This window comes from Numida meleagris, chromosome 5, assembly GCF_002078875.1.
Source record: "Numida meleagris isolate 19003 breed g44 Domestic line chromosome 5, NumMel1.0, whole genome shotgun sequence".
Classification (NCBI taxonomy): domain Eukaryota; kingdom Metazoa; phylum Chordata; class Aves; order Galliformes; family Numididae; genus Numida; species Numida meleagris.
Window position 1 is genome coordinate 51013496 of NC_034413.1, and position 16097 is coordinate 51029592.

General features: G+C 36.6%; 1 protein-coding gene across 1 annotated transcript in view; it reads left to right on the top strand.

The window, feature by feature from the left end:
* OLA1 (Obg like ATPase 1) overlaps positions 1-16097 on the top strand; it is an 87572-nt gene that overhangs the window by 25805 nt on the left and 45670 nt on the right. Inside the window, exon 5 of the mRNA XM_021399336.1 lies at positions 11849-12024. Coding sequence (XP_021255011.1) covers positions 11849-12024 — 176 coding nt within the window. The remainder of the gene's footprint in view (positions 1-11848; positions 12025-16097) is intronic.

The following is a 16097-nucleotide window of genomic DNA, read 5'->3' on the forward strand; positions in this document are numbered from 1 at the left end:
AAATACTCGAGCTTTTTTCCATTGTGTTTCTTTCTCAGATTGCTGAAATGGAATCAGTAGTTGTTTCAGTCAATTTTACACAGAAATAAACAGCTTACCATTTTAGCTGATGTATGACTTCTCCATTTTCTTCACGATATCTGAAATTTTAGCTTTATTCCTAGTTAAATTTTGTGCTTATGCTAACATACTTCCCTTCAGTTCTTCAAGAAGTTCAATGTAGGAAGCTGTATAATTCTGATCATAAGCTAGCTTTGAAAATGCTGCAATACGTATGAAGACAAATCCTGTACTGTGCTAGTTTATTTTCCCTCAATGATTTTCATCATTTCTTTTACAGAAATGTTTTCAAAACAACAAAAGATATGAGCTCTCAATAAACCACCAGTTAATAAGTTATTATATTTAAGGTGGTCTTCTTAGTTTGTTTTTATGTTTAGTTTCTCTCTTAAAGAGTCAGAGTAGCAGCATGGCCAAGCAGTGTCAGTACCTAGAAGGGTAAGGTCAGCTGGGGGTTGGTTGGTAGTTTTTTCCCTGTAGCCTAATAAAATGTGGCATATTAAGTGCTGTAGAAAGGATAGGAATTGTGGATGCTGTCTCAGTTAACTAACTGCTTAGTAACACTGAATATGCACTTTTTTGATCTAAGAAAATAATGGAATTAAGTGTTCTTGCCTCCACAAATACTGTAAAGGAAATTAACAACTATGTTAGACTTTATTTTACTGTTTATAATAGACCACTGCAGCTTTGATACAGGTGGGTCCTTTTGTTGCTTATTTTAAAAGTGGTACCTGTTAGCATAGCTGTCTCACTGTCACACCACTAAATAGTGTTTTTTAAAAAAATATTATTATTGTTTTTGAACTAAACTTACTGCTGATCCTTTTAAATATTATTGGTGGTATTTTTATATGGAAAGCTGCAAGTCTTTTGAATTCTGTAGTCACCAGATATCTTGTGTCTGTGTATTTAGTGATTTTTTCAGTACTGCATATTGATGCTTTGTACTTTGTTGACAATGTAGTTGCAAGAATAAGGTATTTCTAGAGTTAACCTTACAGGGTTGCTTTTGGGGGGTAGGGAAGAACATCTTTTCTTGTTGGGAAAAGGAAGAAATTTTACAAACTGCTGTTACTAAGTTGATAGAGTATAACTGAGATTTTAAAATATTTGAATTTACCTTCTCTCTGCGGTTGATTAAAAAATATAAGTGAATAAAACTGGACTTTAAGTGAAAAGATTTAAAGCTGCTGTACCCCTAACAGCACTTGTGATTATTTCAGTGGCCAACTGAAGCATTTAAGTGACAGAAAATGCTTCTTTGAACAGAGGGAATTGGGTTTGGGAATTGGGAACAGGGAGGGAAAAAAACTTTAAATCCCTCTCTTGATTATGATTATCATGAAACTGAGCTTTGTTTCAAGATCTTAGTCGATGCTATCCTTTCATAATTTGGTATTTATTTTTTCAGACTTAGCTGATTTGATTTTGTTAGAAGGTGTCTGTAACAAACTGGATCCATCAGTAAGTAACTTATGGCATTATTGTACTCAGTCGTGAGAAGTTTAATTGCAGTTTGCTTCCATCATTTTTTGTGACAGCTGTTGAAAATAATGTGATAAGATTGGATTTATAGCGACTTTAGGAAGCAGATATTTGTTCAAAAGCAGTCGGGGAGTGCAAAGATCCATGCCAATATTCAGAATTCATATTTCCCTTGAATGGAAGGTTGTGATAAAATGGTACATGGTGTGTTTTCATTGCCTGTTGAAAGACTTTCATGCAGTTAAAATAAGCATTTTGATGGTGGTTGAATTAAGAGTTTTTGTCAGTCTCTTCTCATCATGGATGATTAGACTAAAACGTCTGCTTGTCTTGACTTGAGATCACCACAGCTTCAGATAACATGCTTTGTGATTGAAGGTCGAAATATTTTGAATTCTAATAGGCTGCCAGATGAATTGCTTGAAATAGACTGTAAAATTTCAAGGCTTCCTTTTCCATCTGCTGTGAAAAGAACCATTGGGAATGGTTGAGCTTGATGATCATAGAATTACGGGATGGTGATTCTAAAACCCTCAAAGGGAAGTTGCTATGGAGATCTAGTTCCAAACTGTGAAATGATTCACCTCTGAAAGGCTTCAGGGTCTGAGAAGCTGAACACATCATTGTTCAGGTGGTCATTGGTTAGGAAATTGCTGGTGCCTGTGTAATCAGCACTCCTGTGGTAGTTAACGATCTAAAAAGGTTTGTTCTGAATGATGTGGGACAACAGCAATGTGCATAAGATGGCTTCTCTCAATCATAGTTTGCTCAGCCTGGTGCTTGTAAAAATACAGTGAGCTAAATGGCAGAGAAATGAACTGCTTCGTTGAGGAAGTCTTTTAAAAACAACATTTTTTTCCTGTGATGGGTTTGACATTTGAAGTAAAAGGAGAAGAACCGTTTCAGCTCAAAAAGCTGTGGTTAGATGTTGCAGAAGTATTACATTTATATATTTATTTTGCAGGGAGCAGAATGGTGGGGCTGTGTATTTGTGCTTGTTTGCAGATTAAAGGAGTTGTACTGTTGGAAATGGTAGATTTCTACCGATTTGCGCCTTGGGAGCGTAACGAAGTAGCCTCAATATGCTGATGTTTCTCCCATCTCATTTTCGGGCCTACCAACTGTTCTGCTTAAACATCTACAGAAAAAAAGTAGCACCCCCTATGTCCAGGATTAAAACTAATCAAGAAATATGTCTTCCTTCATAGTTTTTAACTTACAGGAGGCTCTTCGGGATGGCATAAGGAAACTGACAGAAACAGATGTAGAGCAATGTGTTTTGCCAATCATTGCTAAAAACTACAAGCAGATTCTTAAATTACTCGGCAACTTAAAAGTACACAAATATTTAATGTGCTTTTTCAAGAAAAGCAGAAGGTGCTCAGTGTACAAGTAATTACTGTCTAGAGTTATAAGTACCTAATTCAACATAAAACATTTGTTTGACTGTATGAGATTCGGACAGTAAGAGAAATTTCTCTCTTTTATTCATTGCAAGTCTGTTCAATATCATCTCTTGTCATAGGTTCTCTTAATGGAATTGTGTAAAGGCAATGCCACTGGCTACTAGATGGTGCCAGATAGTTACAGAACGACTGAAATGTTCTGCAATGTAGTTGCCATTGAAATAAAGGCTAACTAGGAAGAAAAGCAAATCCTTGAATGCTCAGGATTTATTCACTGAAATAATGTATGAAGAAGTGTTTTCTTCTCTTTCCATGGAGTAAGTGATCTGCTGGTCCATACAAGTAATATGCTTAGTTTAGGTGAAAAGTAATCATTGTACACAAAAAAATATTGTATGAAGAACAAGGAGTCTCTGAACCAGCTAATGGTTTTTGTTTTTGCTCTCAACAGGAATTCTGTTAATATAAACTAGGTAGACAGAACTCTTAAAATTTAGATTTATTTACAAAGGATATATCTGGATGAACTGTCTTACCTTACATATTATGTTCTGAATGTGGACTGGAATGTCCAGAAGGAAGCTTGTGTGATAAGGCACATCTTTATACAGTAAACTTACTGATAAACATTTTGCTTTTGTTTTTTGTATGGCTTGCAATTTTTGCTTGCTTAAGTCTTCATCAGCTCTCATTTTTTATATAGTTTAATTGGCCTTTCCTCAGGTTATGTGTAGTCCTCCTACTTTCTATTGTGCACTGACAAATATCCTCAAAAGAGAAACACTCAGATACATAAAATAAGGTTTTTTGTCATCATGTCATGAACTGAGTTTACAACTCCTTACAAATGCTGTTCTTTTTTTTAAAAATATAGCTAATCTGTTTATAGACTAGTCATTGTTTGCCCATGGGCTGCTTTTTCCACTGTGCTAAATTTTTGATAGCATTTCATAAGGCACTGCAAGAAAGTCTGACACTTTTGTAGTACTCTTGTTTTATTGTAACAACAGTATAATTTTAAGTTTCAGGATATTTGGGAACTGCTTAGGTGACTAAGCTCTCATAGCTGAAATTTTTTCCTTACTGAGTTTTGTGTTGGTATTTATGTAACTTAAGACTGCTTCAAACATTTTTTAAGAGTAGTTGCTTCATTTGAAATAATTTTTTAGTAATTCTTTATACTTTTCACCGTGGGTTCCAGGAGGTTTGTAATTTTATGTTCTGTGCTGAACTGAGCTGTTCATTCTCTATTCGTTACGATACAAAGAGTAATAACACTCCAATGTGTTGAGGACTGCAGAACTGCATGGACTTTGTTAAGGATCCAAAGTGCTTTGGTAGGAGTCATGGTAACCACTATGTAGTGCTGTACCAGACCCAACAGAAACTTGAAGGCTTGAGTGTTTTCAGATATCTGCATGATTGATAAAGTCAGTCTGTAACCCAAATGAACTGCCCATGGATCAGTAAAATATATATCTCGTCATCTGAGGATAGGTAGAGATGTCCTGTGGGTTTCTGATGATGATTCCTGGTTGATGTTTGTGACTTCCCTAATAATGTTGTTTAAAAACGCAATTGTTAGCAATTAGATCTTATTATGGGGACTCCCAGGAATTCCAGTTCAGCCTGACTCTGTAGAGATTGGCACGCTCTTATGGAGAAGTCCTGAAAGACTGACCTTCAGTCAGAAAAAGTGGATAAAATATATCATGGAGGTGATGGTGGTGAAGGTAATACAAAAGTGCATTTAGGAACTATTTTTTGTACATGGTAGATGCCATCAGCTTACAAATATGTGAGTTCCAGTCTGCTCTTGAGTGGAAATATTGTCTTCTGTGAAAGGCCTGGAAATGCGGCTCCCAGAGGCATATAAGAAGCTATCCAAAGATTTGTAGGAGGACCTTTCCAAGTGTGCTGTCCTTTATGATGCTGTCGTGGGAATGCTGAGTAGAGAAGGTGATGTTGTGGAGACTCCCTTGTTACTGTTTGTTTCTCTTTTCAAGACTTTAATTCACAGGTAAAAGTTTTCAGTCATTAGAATGTAAAACAAAATGAGCTGTTGCTGAGCTCAAGTTGACAAGAGCACTCATCAAACATTAGCATTCTTCAGTCTTTTTGGTTTTTGGAAATTTTGCAGTGATCCAGGCTAGATTCCAGACTTCCGTTGTTGTTCTGATTAACACAGTCGTGTTTTGGAAAAGTATGAACCGAGTCTAGTTTTTCCTACGGAATCCTCTTAGTTTTCATAGTATGATATCTGTCTGACAGTTTTACTTCAAGTGCTGCCTTTCCTAGTGTCTTATGACAATGAATCCATGCAAATTACTGCATGATGTGGTCTTGAACAAAGTATCTTGCAAGGTATTTGTCCCAAACACGACTTGGTAGACAGTGCAGTGATAGTATTTCAAATATGTGATCAAGGGCAATAAGAGTGAGCCCTCTGCAAATGGAGGCATGAAGGGCTCTAAGATTATTCTTCCAGCTTTCAGATAATGTTCTTTACCCAGTGCGACCAAGTTGATAGCAAATCTCAGCAGGTAGAAGGTTTTGCCTGTGGAGTGTTGACTACATCCCAGTGGTGCTAGGATGAAAGAGCAATGGCAGGTAAACACATTTTACATCAGAAATAAATCACTAATATTTGTCACAGGTTTCCAAGGGTATGGCCTCTGGAGCAGGTTTTTATAGATAAGCTCAGTGGAACTACTTTCTTGGTAACAACTTTTCTCTGTTAAAGTTGCTTTCACTAGGAACCAAATTGTGGTTTCTTCTGCTAACTTACGCATCCTTAAGTGAATTGCTTTGCTTCAGATTTTCTTCTGGAGGTTGTAATTCTCATCCCTGACTCTGTGAAGTACCTACTTGACAAGTACTTTCATGCAAATATAAATTCTTTGTGTGCTCAAGAAGTTGATACTACAGTCATTTATAATTCTGTATTGCTGCTACATGCTCTTATTGTGTGTGTGCCTGTGCAGAAATAGACTTGCCTTTTTTTTTTTGTCAGATACTCCCAATAGATTTGCTATTGAAAGGACTGTTTTTCAACTGCTATTTCAGACTTTTGGGGAGGGGGTCTTGCTTTGCACTCCCCTGACTGGTGCAGTATTAGGGCTCAGCAGGGGAAATGTAGCTGCTTGTCTTTTGTATGGGTAAGTAATGAATTTGAGTCCTAATACCGCACCAGTCAAGAGAGCCCAAAGCAGCTGCTTTTAGTGTCCCGTGTCTGTACAGACATATGGTACGCATAAACTATAACCTTGTGTTCAGAGTAATTAATGCTACGACTAATATTCTGAACTGTTTTTCTGTTACTGGAAATCAGCTAAAGTTGAGAATAAAAACAAGTGGTTTTAATGGGAATTAAAACCTATTCTTGTATTTCTACGGTGCAGGTAAAACAAAATAATTATTGCTACAGTGACTGCTTGCATTTTAAATAAACTTACACATACTATTTTTTTTTTTTTACAAAAATCTAGTTAACTTTAAAATATGTAAGTTTTCTTGTCATTTAGGGTTCTGTGAAGCTGATCATCAAGAGGGTTGCAAATCATTGGCGGTTTCTATTTTCAGAGTTCCACATCCCAGAGTAATTTGCTTTAATTTCACCCAATTTAACCTATACTTCACACCATCACCATTCAGCTTTAATAGCTATGTTCTATGCATAAGAAAAGCAGATAAATGTCCACAATTAGACTGTAAGTGATTACAACTAGTTAGGGCTTTATGAAGACAAAACTTAAAGGGCTGTGGCACAAAACAAAGCCACAAAAGATGTCTGAAAAAATTCTTTCTTCAGAAGTCAAGGTTTACTACAGCATTTAATGGTTGTTTTTTTTTTGTAGTTGATTTTGCTTATGTTGAAGATGTAGGCAGGTGCATCTTCTTCAACTGAAAATTGCTCTGCTTAAGGAATATTAGGTTTGTGTTACAGGTGATTAATTTTACTTGAAATTAGCTTGCAAGGGAAAACATGCTAAACCTACTTTATTTGTTGGTTCTTTATTAATGCGTGTTGCATTTAAGAATCCGTAAAATATGTTGACTCTGGTAGTGTTCTCTTGCCCTTCTAATTGTGAGTATACATAGTAAAATGTACTATCAACAGAGTTTAATAATTTCTGATGTACCTCGGTTAGAAGTGGTGGTATCTTTTTACCATTTAAGTCTTCGTAATACCTATGATAATGTCAGACAAGCTTAAATAGAGGTATTATTTACAACTTCATGTTTTTGACACTTGTGGTCTTGTTTTGTAGCTCAAACAAATATTCTGCTTCTAAGCCCCCACTCAAGGTAGCCTGTTTTGTTTCATTTTGTTCACTCCTCAATTCCTACTCCAATGAATGGCCAGACAGGTATTACTGCTCATTTATTTCAAGGCTTATAACAGGGTATGTATCCATATTGTGATGTGTGTACTGTGATGAGCAACTCTTTTTGATAATAGTCATTGAATGTATGCTTGCGAGGAAGTGCAAGTATCAATTATTCTCTCGATCTGGTTTTTGGTTGTGTTATTAAACATTCTTTTATAGCTTACTGACGAAAAAAGGCTGGTCATTACCCTAAATACTGATGGGAGTTTCAGCTTGTGATGCAGTTCGGATTCTGATCAAGTTATGAATATCCCTCTTAATTATAGCATAGCATAAACCAATGCAGTTACTTAGTTTTCACAGATGAATAAAAAACACCAAAATGCTGTTATGTGGAGCTTAATATTCGCCAAATATTTTGTTCAATTTTCTTTTAAGGATAAGAGTAATTAAAGAAATGAAGCAACTGACATATCAAGTATAAATTAATCTTGAAGATATTAATTAATTTCCATAATTGCAATTAGGGCAGGAATCAGATATGTCTTGTAGTATTATTTTGATTTGTATTTTGGTAGCAGCTTGGAGCAAATAGGAACAATAAAGTTCAGGCTATAGGCAGCTTTGTTTTTGCGTCAAACTAGTTTTATATGCTATATCATAAAACTTTCAGTCCAATCAGCAACTACATTTAAATACTGCAAATTGTGGCAGCAAAACAATAATTCTGCTGATTAGCCCCTTTCCATTTCTTGTAAGTGAGCTGTTTATGCTGTTGAGTACCTTTTGAAAAAAGAAAAAGCCAAAACAGCCTTGATTAGTCAAGGAGTAATTGGATGACTTGATTTTAGCAAGAGAATGAATTGGTTGATGATAGCCTGTAACTAAGTGTAGTGGTTCTGTTCAGATGAATACATAACATACAGTCATCAGATCTTGACAGGTATAACATAAGCAATGCAAAAATCTTGGGAGGCTGAGAGGTAAATTTTGTCAAAGAATTTTGAAGCTGATTCTTGAAAGAAATGGAAAGAAACGTGCATCATCTAATGATGATACTGTTGAAAACGTGACTGTTATTACTTCTGTGTCGTATACATATTTATCTGTTATTACTTTTGCATGTGAAGAAGAGATGATGCAGCCTGTGGCCTCACTGCTGCCAGTACTTGGCAGATAGGCAGTTCCTATGCCTCCTCAGTACAAAACCAGTCTGGCTTCCACATCTCCAGGCAGTCATCCTCTTTTCCCAGTTATCCAGTGTCACTTGGAAGCAAAGCACGGAACCAGCTGTCACTGCATTACTTTAATGCGTCTTTACAACTATTTTTTCCCTCCTAGTAATACATTTGAACACCTGTAAATAGGTGTCATCGCTAACTGGGTAATCCAAAGAGACCTGCCCATGCGAAGCTCCCTGGCTGTAGGAAAAGGATCTGCACTGCTTCATGGCAGTGTGGGCCCAGCCAGCCCAAATAAAATAGCCTAGGATAAATTCCTGGAACTGAAGAATCCTTTACACTTGGGCCTGCTGGCAACTAAAGAGGGTGCTGCGTAGTTGGCAGTGGGGATTTCCAAGCTCTCGCTTTCTAGTAACTTTGTAGTTAAGCTTAATATATTCCTGTGTAAAATCCTTGCCTTGTTTGGATAGTGGTTTCTGCATGCTGCTAAATTATTATGGGAATTTACCACAGGAGAGTTGCTTACAGCAAGTTTGATGTTTCCAATTGTACAGTCCTTGTTCTTTTATACCTGAGGAAGTGGAAGAGGTTAAAAGTTTCAAGCTTAAATGCAAATCCATTGGTGTTTTCTGGGGATAATTTGAAAAAAGGCCCCTTGCTAGGATAATTGAAGAAAGAGGCGAATTTCTTCAACTTCATTTGAAAAGCTGATAAACCTTCAATAAAAATATACTTCTGGTGGGACACACTAGACACCAGAGAAGTCACAATCCATTCTACAAATTACTGATTATGATTTCCCGTATACCTTCCTATATGACTGTATGCTTAGCTTTAATCAATATCCTGTTCTTACTCACATAGTTCAGAATTTTCAGAACTGCTCCCTCCCACCCTGTCCACTGTACCCTTCTCATTATAAATGCATTGGAGAACAAGGTCTTCATCACTTTGGGATTGTTTTTTTCTTCCTCTAAAAGATTTCAGCTTGGGCTTTTATTTGTTGATGGAGATGTTTCTTTTGGAATTTCCTTGAGCAAACTTGTTTTATGTATGTGTTTTTTCCTATCTCTGTGGTAAACTGATTCCTTTTCTTTGTGGAAGACAACGCTGGCATTTCCCGGAGAGCATAAAGCCAGTTGAAGCAGATTTATATTCCTAGTTGCTGTTTTTTTTGCTTTGGAAGCCAGCTTCCTTAAAACCTAAATAATCCATTCACGTTTTATTTTTATGTTTTAAATATGGGATCTTGAGTCATAGAGCTTTTCTCCTGGCTTTAACAGTGTGGGGTTTTTTTTAACCACTAAATGCAGCGGGAAGATGTGAACGACTTGAGAACGTATTATTTAGATGGCAATGTACGCTTCTTTCTTAATACGAGGATGAAAGATAAACTTTTTCCTTTTTTAGCTAACTAAATACTCTTTATCTCTTGAGAAAGAAGGGCTGATAGAAAAGTTTTCTTTGGTCTGTATGGCTATATCTTCCTATTTAGGTTTTCTTAAATTCAGTAGTTTCCTTGTAAGTCTAAGCAGATCTGTAGAATGATATTTTCTTCTATGCGTGCAACCAGACATCCCATGTCCCATTGCTGACTTCTGTGCGCAAATAGGGTTTATGGAAAGTGAATACTATGTGCCTTTTCCTTAACTGCTTTGTACTGGTGTGAGTTAGTGTGGCAGGCTTTCTTTTGACAGAGCAGCCTGTTCTCCAATCACAGCTAGCCTCAGGATTGCATCTGTTGCAGAGATGCTTTTCTTTGTACCAGGGAAACTCAGGGCTCATTCTTGGAGAGTGAGAGCTGATGGGCAAAGAGGAAGCTTCCCCTCATCACTATTTTAAAGGCTTTTTGTGTGTTTGTCTGAAAATGATTTTGATATTTGACTGCCAGCAACATTTTAAACGTGTGTATCGTCTGTTCTGATGTTAAAATCCTTATTGCTAAAGCCACTATTTTCAGTAAGTTAGAAGGAAAACCAAAGTTTAAGATGTTTTTGACAATGAAGAATCTCAGCTGTCTGTCAGTTAAGGAGTTGTTTGTAGTTTAGCTTTTTTCCTATCTTATAGTTAGTACAAAATTTGCCCTTTTTTTCTTGCAAAAAACAGTTTATTTTCATTTTGGTAATATTTAAATGAAGTCCTCATAGTGACTTATTTCTGAGACATATACTTAATGCTGTGGGGTAGGTGCACAACTACGCTGAAAATGGTTCCAGGAATAAGTAATAAATTGTTCATATTTTTATTTTAAAAATATTTATTGATTTTTTAAATGCTTTTTATCCGATAATTTAAACCCCAGTTGAATTATGTTGCCACGTTGTCTTCAGAAGGGCATGAAGTCAGCACACATGCTTCAGTAATATCTGGTTGTTTTACCCTTATGTTTCCAGTTGGCAATTTGAAATTATGGCTTCAACTGCACTTTAAATATGTGATAATAGCATGTGTTTCTAATAAGGGCCAGCACCATTTTGTTCAGATAGTGTGAATGGTTGTCACTCATATATGACAAATGCACCTTCATCTGCTTCTTTGATGGCCCCCTAAAAACCATACCCTCAAATCAGGCCGATGAAATTAGCTGCTGTGTAAATTGTGTGTCTGAGTGGTTCATTATCTAATCACCGTCAGAACCACAGTGATAAAGTAGATTGAAACAGGGAAGAGGTCTGCCAGATGATTTCAGGCCTTTTTTTTTCCTAAACCTCGTTTCCCTTGGAAACACTAAGAGTCATTCAGAACTTCAGAATTCTTTGTCTAGAACTTTTTTTTTTCTTCGTGCATAAAATTGGTCAGCCAATGAGGGTTGCCAGGATGATTTGTAAGGTTTTCTTTCCACCAGTCATTTACTGTATGTGTTAAAATGTTCTACAATTTTGAATTTCGCTGCTATGTTTGCTACTGGTAGGTAAGATACCATTAGATACAGTGGTACCAATTTTCAGAAAAGTGCTTTAATCTGTTCTTATTTAGAAAAAAAACTCTTAAAGATGGCTTAATCGTAGACTCATATAATGGCTTAGGTTGGAAGGGACCTTAAAGATCATGGAGTTCCAACCCCCCTGCTGTGGACAGCGTTGCCAGCCACTAGATCAGGCTGCCCAGAACCCCATCCAGCCTGGCCACGAGTGCTCTCCTGAAATGGCAAAATGCCGTGCTTTGTATCTTCGTACATAAATTTTTGCATTTGGGAGTTCATACGTAAATTAACAAACTAAAACTGTGTGATATAAAATATTGCCTATAATGCTTGTATACAGACAGTAAGACAGACCTGCTGACTTGACTTTTTGATCACAAACTCTTGTGATTCTTGATAATCTGTTTTAAATTATGTCTTGTTGGCTTAGTACATAATTAAAATTTTCTCTTATTTTAGGAGCATTTGAAGATGATGATATCACTCACGTGGAAGGAAGTGTAGATCCTGTTCGAGACATTGAAATAATACATGAGGAACTTAGACTTAAAGATGAAGAACTGATCACACAGAGTATAGACAAGCTAGAAAAAGTAGCTGTGAGAGGAGGAGACAAGAAGTTGAAACCTGAATATGTGAGTATAAAAGTAGATCATTTATTACTGTCTACATTGAATTCAAATGTTTGTATTGTTGGATTTTGCTAATGATTTCCCACATGCATAATATAAAACTCTACTACTATTTTTGTGTGTCTTCTAGTGTAAATAAAAAACATTGAAATTTTGTTGAAAGCTTAAGATTTCAATTATAAAACTCATTGGAATAAAAGAGAATGACTAAGGTTGGAAGGGACCTTAAAGATCATCGAGCTCCAAGCCCCCTGCCAAAGGTGGGGGGGGATGTGGCGAGAGAGAAGGTGTGTCATTTTTAAAATTTAAACTGTAATTTTCTTGCTGACAGGTTTATTATGTTAGAGTTGCCAGTGCTTCAGCAAACTTAGATCAGGGGTTTAGTCATAATTCAAAGTCCAGCAGTCACTTCCGAATTACTCTTGCTATTAAGTTCCAGTCTGATACCAGTATTCCTAGTGTCACTACCAAGTGAATGTACCTTTTTGATCTGGTTGCACGTTGTGTTTTTAGTGCATGTTAAATGAGGACTGCTAGTTGAAGCTCATTTTTGAATGTAGTTGTGGAAAACTGTTTAAATGAACTCAATTATCACAGGGTAAGAGTGGTGGTTTTTTGTAGGTTAGAAATATATAATAATTATCAGCTTCAAGTATGTTTTTGTAAATGATTATTTTACTGCCACTTGACTTCTCAGTCAGCTACAGTTTGCCAGTAGTCTAGTTACTAATTTTTCTTTATTTCATGAATCTTCTGAAGATATTTCTGGTGGTATATAAAGCATATTCTCTAATTATTACAACAGCATATCAATATGAGAACAGACTATTTATGCTTAGCAATTATGAAGTGAAAACTACCAGTTTATCCTGTAGCTTTTTAGATAGCGATTAATAAAAAAAAATTGTCAGGTCAGTGCTGGTATTTTAGTTTATTAATATTGAAGCGCGCTGTTTTTTTTTTTGTCCTAGCTAGTGTTGAGCAGTGAGTAGGATCTGAAATCAAATATCCCTCTCCATGATGCAGTGATAAAAAGCGCTTCCTTGGTAATTTCTGTTGGTGAAGAACTAGCCTTTATCTGGCTTTAGAAGTATTTTATTCCTTGATTGGTGTAAAAGGGAAAAAAACAACTATTGTTGGACGATTTGAAGGCTTTCATAAAAGCCCAGAGAGAGAATCAGGTGTGCTTACCTTAACGTCACCGCATACGTCAACCCAGTTTTGAGAACATGTGGGCAGTGATTTTTGTCTTTCATATATGGTTGCGTCTGCTTAGAGGAACAGTGCAGCTTATGCCTACAGTTTCAAATAGTATCTTGCTTTTTTAAATTCATCTTAAAGAAAGAGACAGGCAAAAATCCAGTCTGTAGCTAATTCCAAGTTTAGTCTAAGGCTATATTTCACTTTAGGATGTGAAAATGAAAATGCTGTTCTGTCCAAGTCTTGAGCTCCTCTTGCTTACTTCCTTGTGCAGTCACCTCTGGAGAAAGCTGCCTTCAATTTCTCACAATGGAAACATTCTTGTCCAGATTTTAAGTGTGCTTGTCTGAATCATTCTTTCTGTGCTCAGGAAGAATTCAACAGGGGTTTTTTTTCTTTTTTTTTTAATGGCAGGAAGATGTAACCAAAGTGTGTTTTAAATTGTTAATGGTCATCATGTAACCCTAATGGATAGGTACAGTTACTGCTGCATAACCGAGCTATTCTTACTCATTTTATAGCTACAGGAAGTTGGCATGTGCTTGAAAATAGAAAACATCAGATTATTCTAAAATGAAGGGAGACAGTAAATCAAAAACTCAAATCTAGAAATGCAACTTAAATCAATTAGGACTTTAAAATCTCCATTATTAGTTGATCTCTACTCAGCTTTGGTTTCTTACCGTTTTCTTTGCCTTTCCCTTCAATCTTCTAACTGTTATTTAATTTGGAGTTCAGCTGTCAAAATGACTTTGTCATCTTGTGTTTGTGATTTAGACTTCCTGTCTTTCCTTGGGGGATTTTAACCTTCCTTTGTGAACACAAGCACAGAAAACGCAAGGTTTTGAAGTTGCATTGCTCTGCCAGTTCTAACCTCAGTAACAGCTGTTACACTTGGCCAGTTTCAGCTGAGTTTGTCAACAACAATAGAGGTTTCAAAGGTATTAAATTCTTTTGTTTCATGGAAATGGGTGGCTGAACAGAAGGGAGAGGCGCAAATAAATGCTTCTGTGGAGACAAAGGCTGCAAGTAGGAACTCTGCTCTCTACAGTCACCAAAGAATCTTCCAAGGGAAGTGCTGTGGAGCATCAGGTCTTTTGAGTCCTGCTGATCTTGGATCTTCTTCGTCTTCCTTTGTGACTTGTATGCTTGAATTGTAAGGTGGGCAGTAGACCTTAGTAAAATTGACTTTTTTAGGGTGAAGGTTTGTGAAAGATCTGCCTGGTTAATTTTCTTTTCCTGGCAAATCAATCCTCAGGCCTGATTATGCATTTCCTACCAATAGACTTGTGCAGCTGTAAGATCATAATAGCTAATCTCTGACTTTTCCATCTACTGGATGAGTTTGCTTAAATGTTCAGTTACTGGGTTGTAATTAGCTCCTCTACAGCTTTATTTGTCTTTTTTCCTTTACTGTTTTGCATTGCAGAGAAGGCCTGTGCTTGTATTTATATACTGTCCTGCCAAATTAACTGCAATTAATGACTTCCTTACGGTTTCCCTCACTATGTGTGTGATTGGTGGGGAAAAAAACTATAACAAGCAAAATAGTTAAGGATTATACCTCTCTGCAGCAAATAACCAAATAATGTCTCTGCAAGTACCTGAGAGGAGGTTGCAGCAAGGAGGGTGTCTGTCTCTTTTCTCAGGTAACAGTGGATAGGACACGAGGAAATGGTCTGAAGTTGTGCCAGAGAAGATTTAGATTGGATATTAGGAAGAATTTACTTATGGAAAGGGCTGCCCATGGCAGAGGTGGAGTCCCTATCCCTGGTGATGTGTAAGGGATGTGTGGACGTGGCACTAAGGGACATGGTTTAGTGGTAGAACTTGGTAGCTGCGGTTTATAGTTGGACTTGATGGTCTTGAAGGTCTTTTGCAACTTAGATAATTCAGTGATTCTGTGTTAGGAGTGTATTTTGTGCTTCCTCTTTCCAGGGCAGAAAAGTCATTGAGACGGTAGTATAGAGTGGATTAAGGGCTCTTTTCTAACAGTTTGTCTCCATAAAATAGGAGAGAATGGAAACCTCAGGATTTGCCTTTTTTACACGATATGACATTAAAATGCTAGACATTGATAATATTCTCTTTCTGCAACAGAGGTTCACAACAAACAGCTGTTGTCTGTTTTTTTTTTTTTAAGTGTTCATAGTCATTTTCCCTTTCGGGAAAACTGGGGAATTAAAAGGGGAAAAACTTGATATTTCCTGGTAGTGTGTGTTTTTTGTTTGTTTTCTGATCCTTTTTGGAATTAAAAGACACTCGAGAATTTCTCAAGAGTTTTAACTGAGAGTTTTGGAAGTTCTGTGTTTCATTCAAATAAAAATACTGAAAGCTTTCTTAACCGTATCACTTTCAGACCTTCTACTTGCTTTCTTTCCCCAGTTGAACAGAAACACCTAGCACTTGAATTGCATTTTTATTTCCACTTTTTTAGAACACTGAGATCTATTGAGGAAAAACACTATATAAGGTTAGGGAAGGAAGAAGAAGGTGAGGAAAGAAAATAAATAGTATTGATCTTAGTTGAGCTTGTTTTTCCTTTGATTGTTTGCTGGATATAACAATAAGCTTAATATGAGAGCTAAGGAAAAGTTACTGATTTCAGAGAGACTATAATCTGCGTGTGACCTGTGTAAACTTGTTGTTGGCATCAAAGGGGATTTCAGTGTGTGCTTCATGGAACCTAATTGAAAGTAGAAGTCATTCTTCGTATTTCACAAATATGAATTGTCTGCTTTATCAGTAAGCCTCCACAGCTGTAACTCCATAGTTTGAAATCTCTAAAAGCTATGGGGGGGGGGAAAAGAAGAAAAGAACAAATAGTCCATCTGTATCAGCCAGGAATTCTTAAATCTGAGATTTTTGTTCTACTG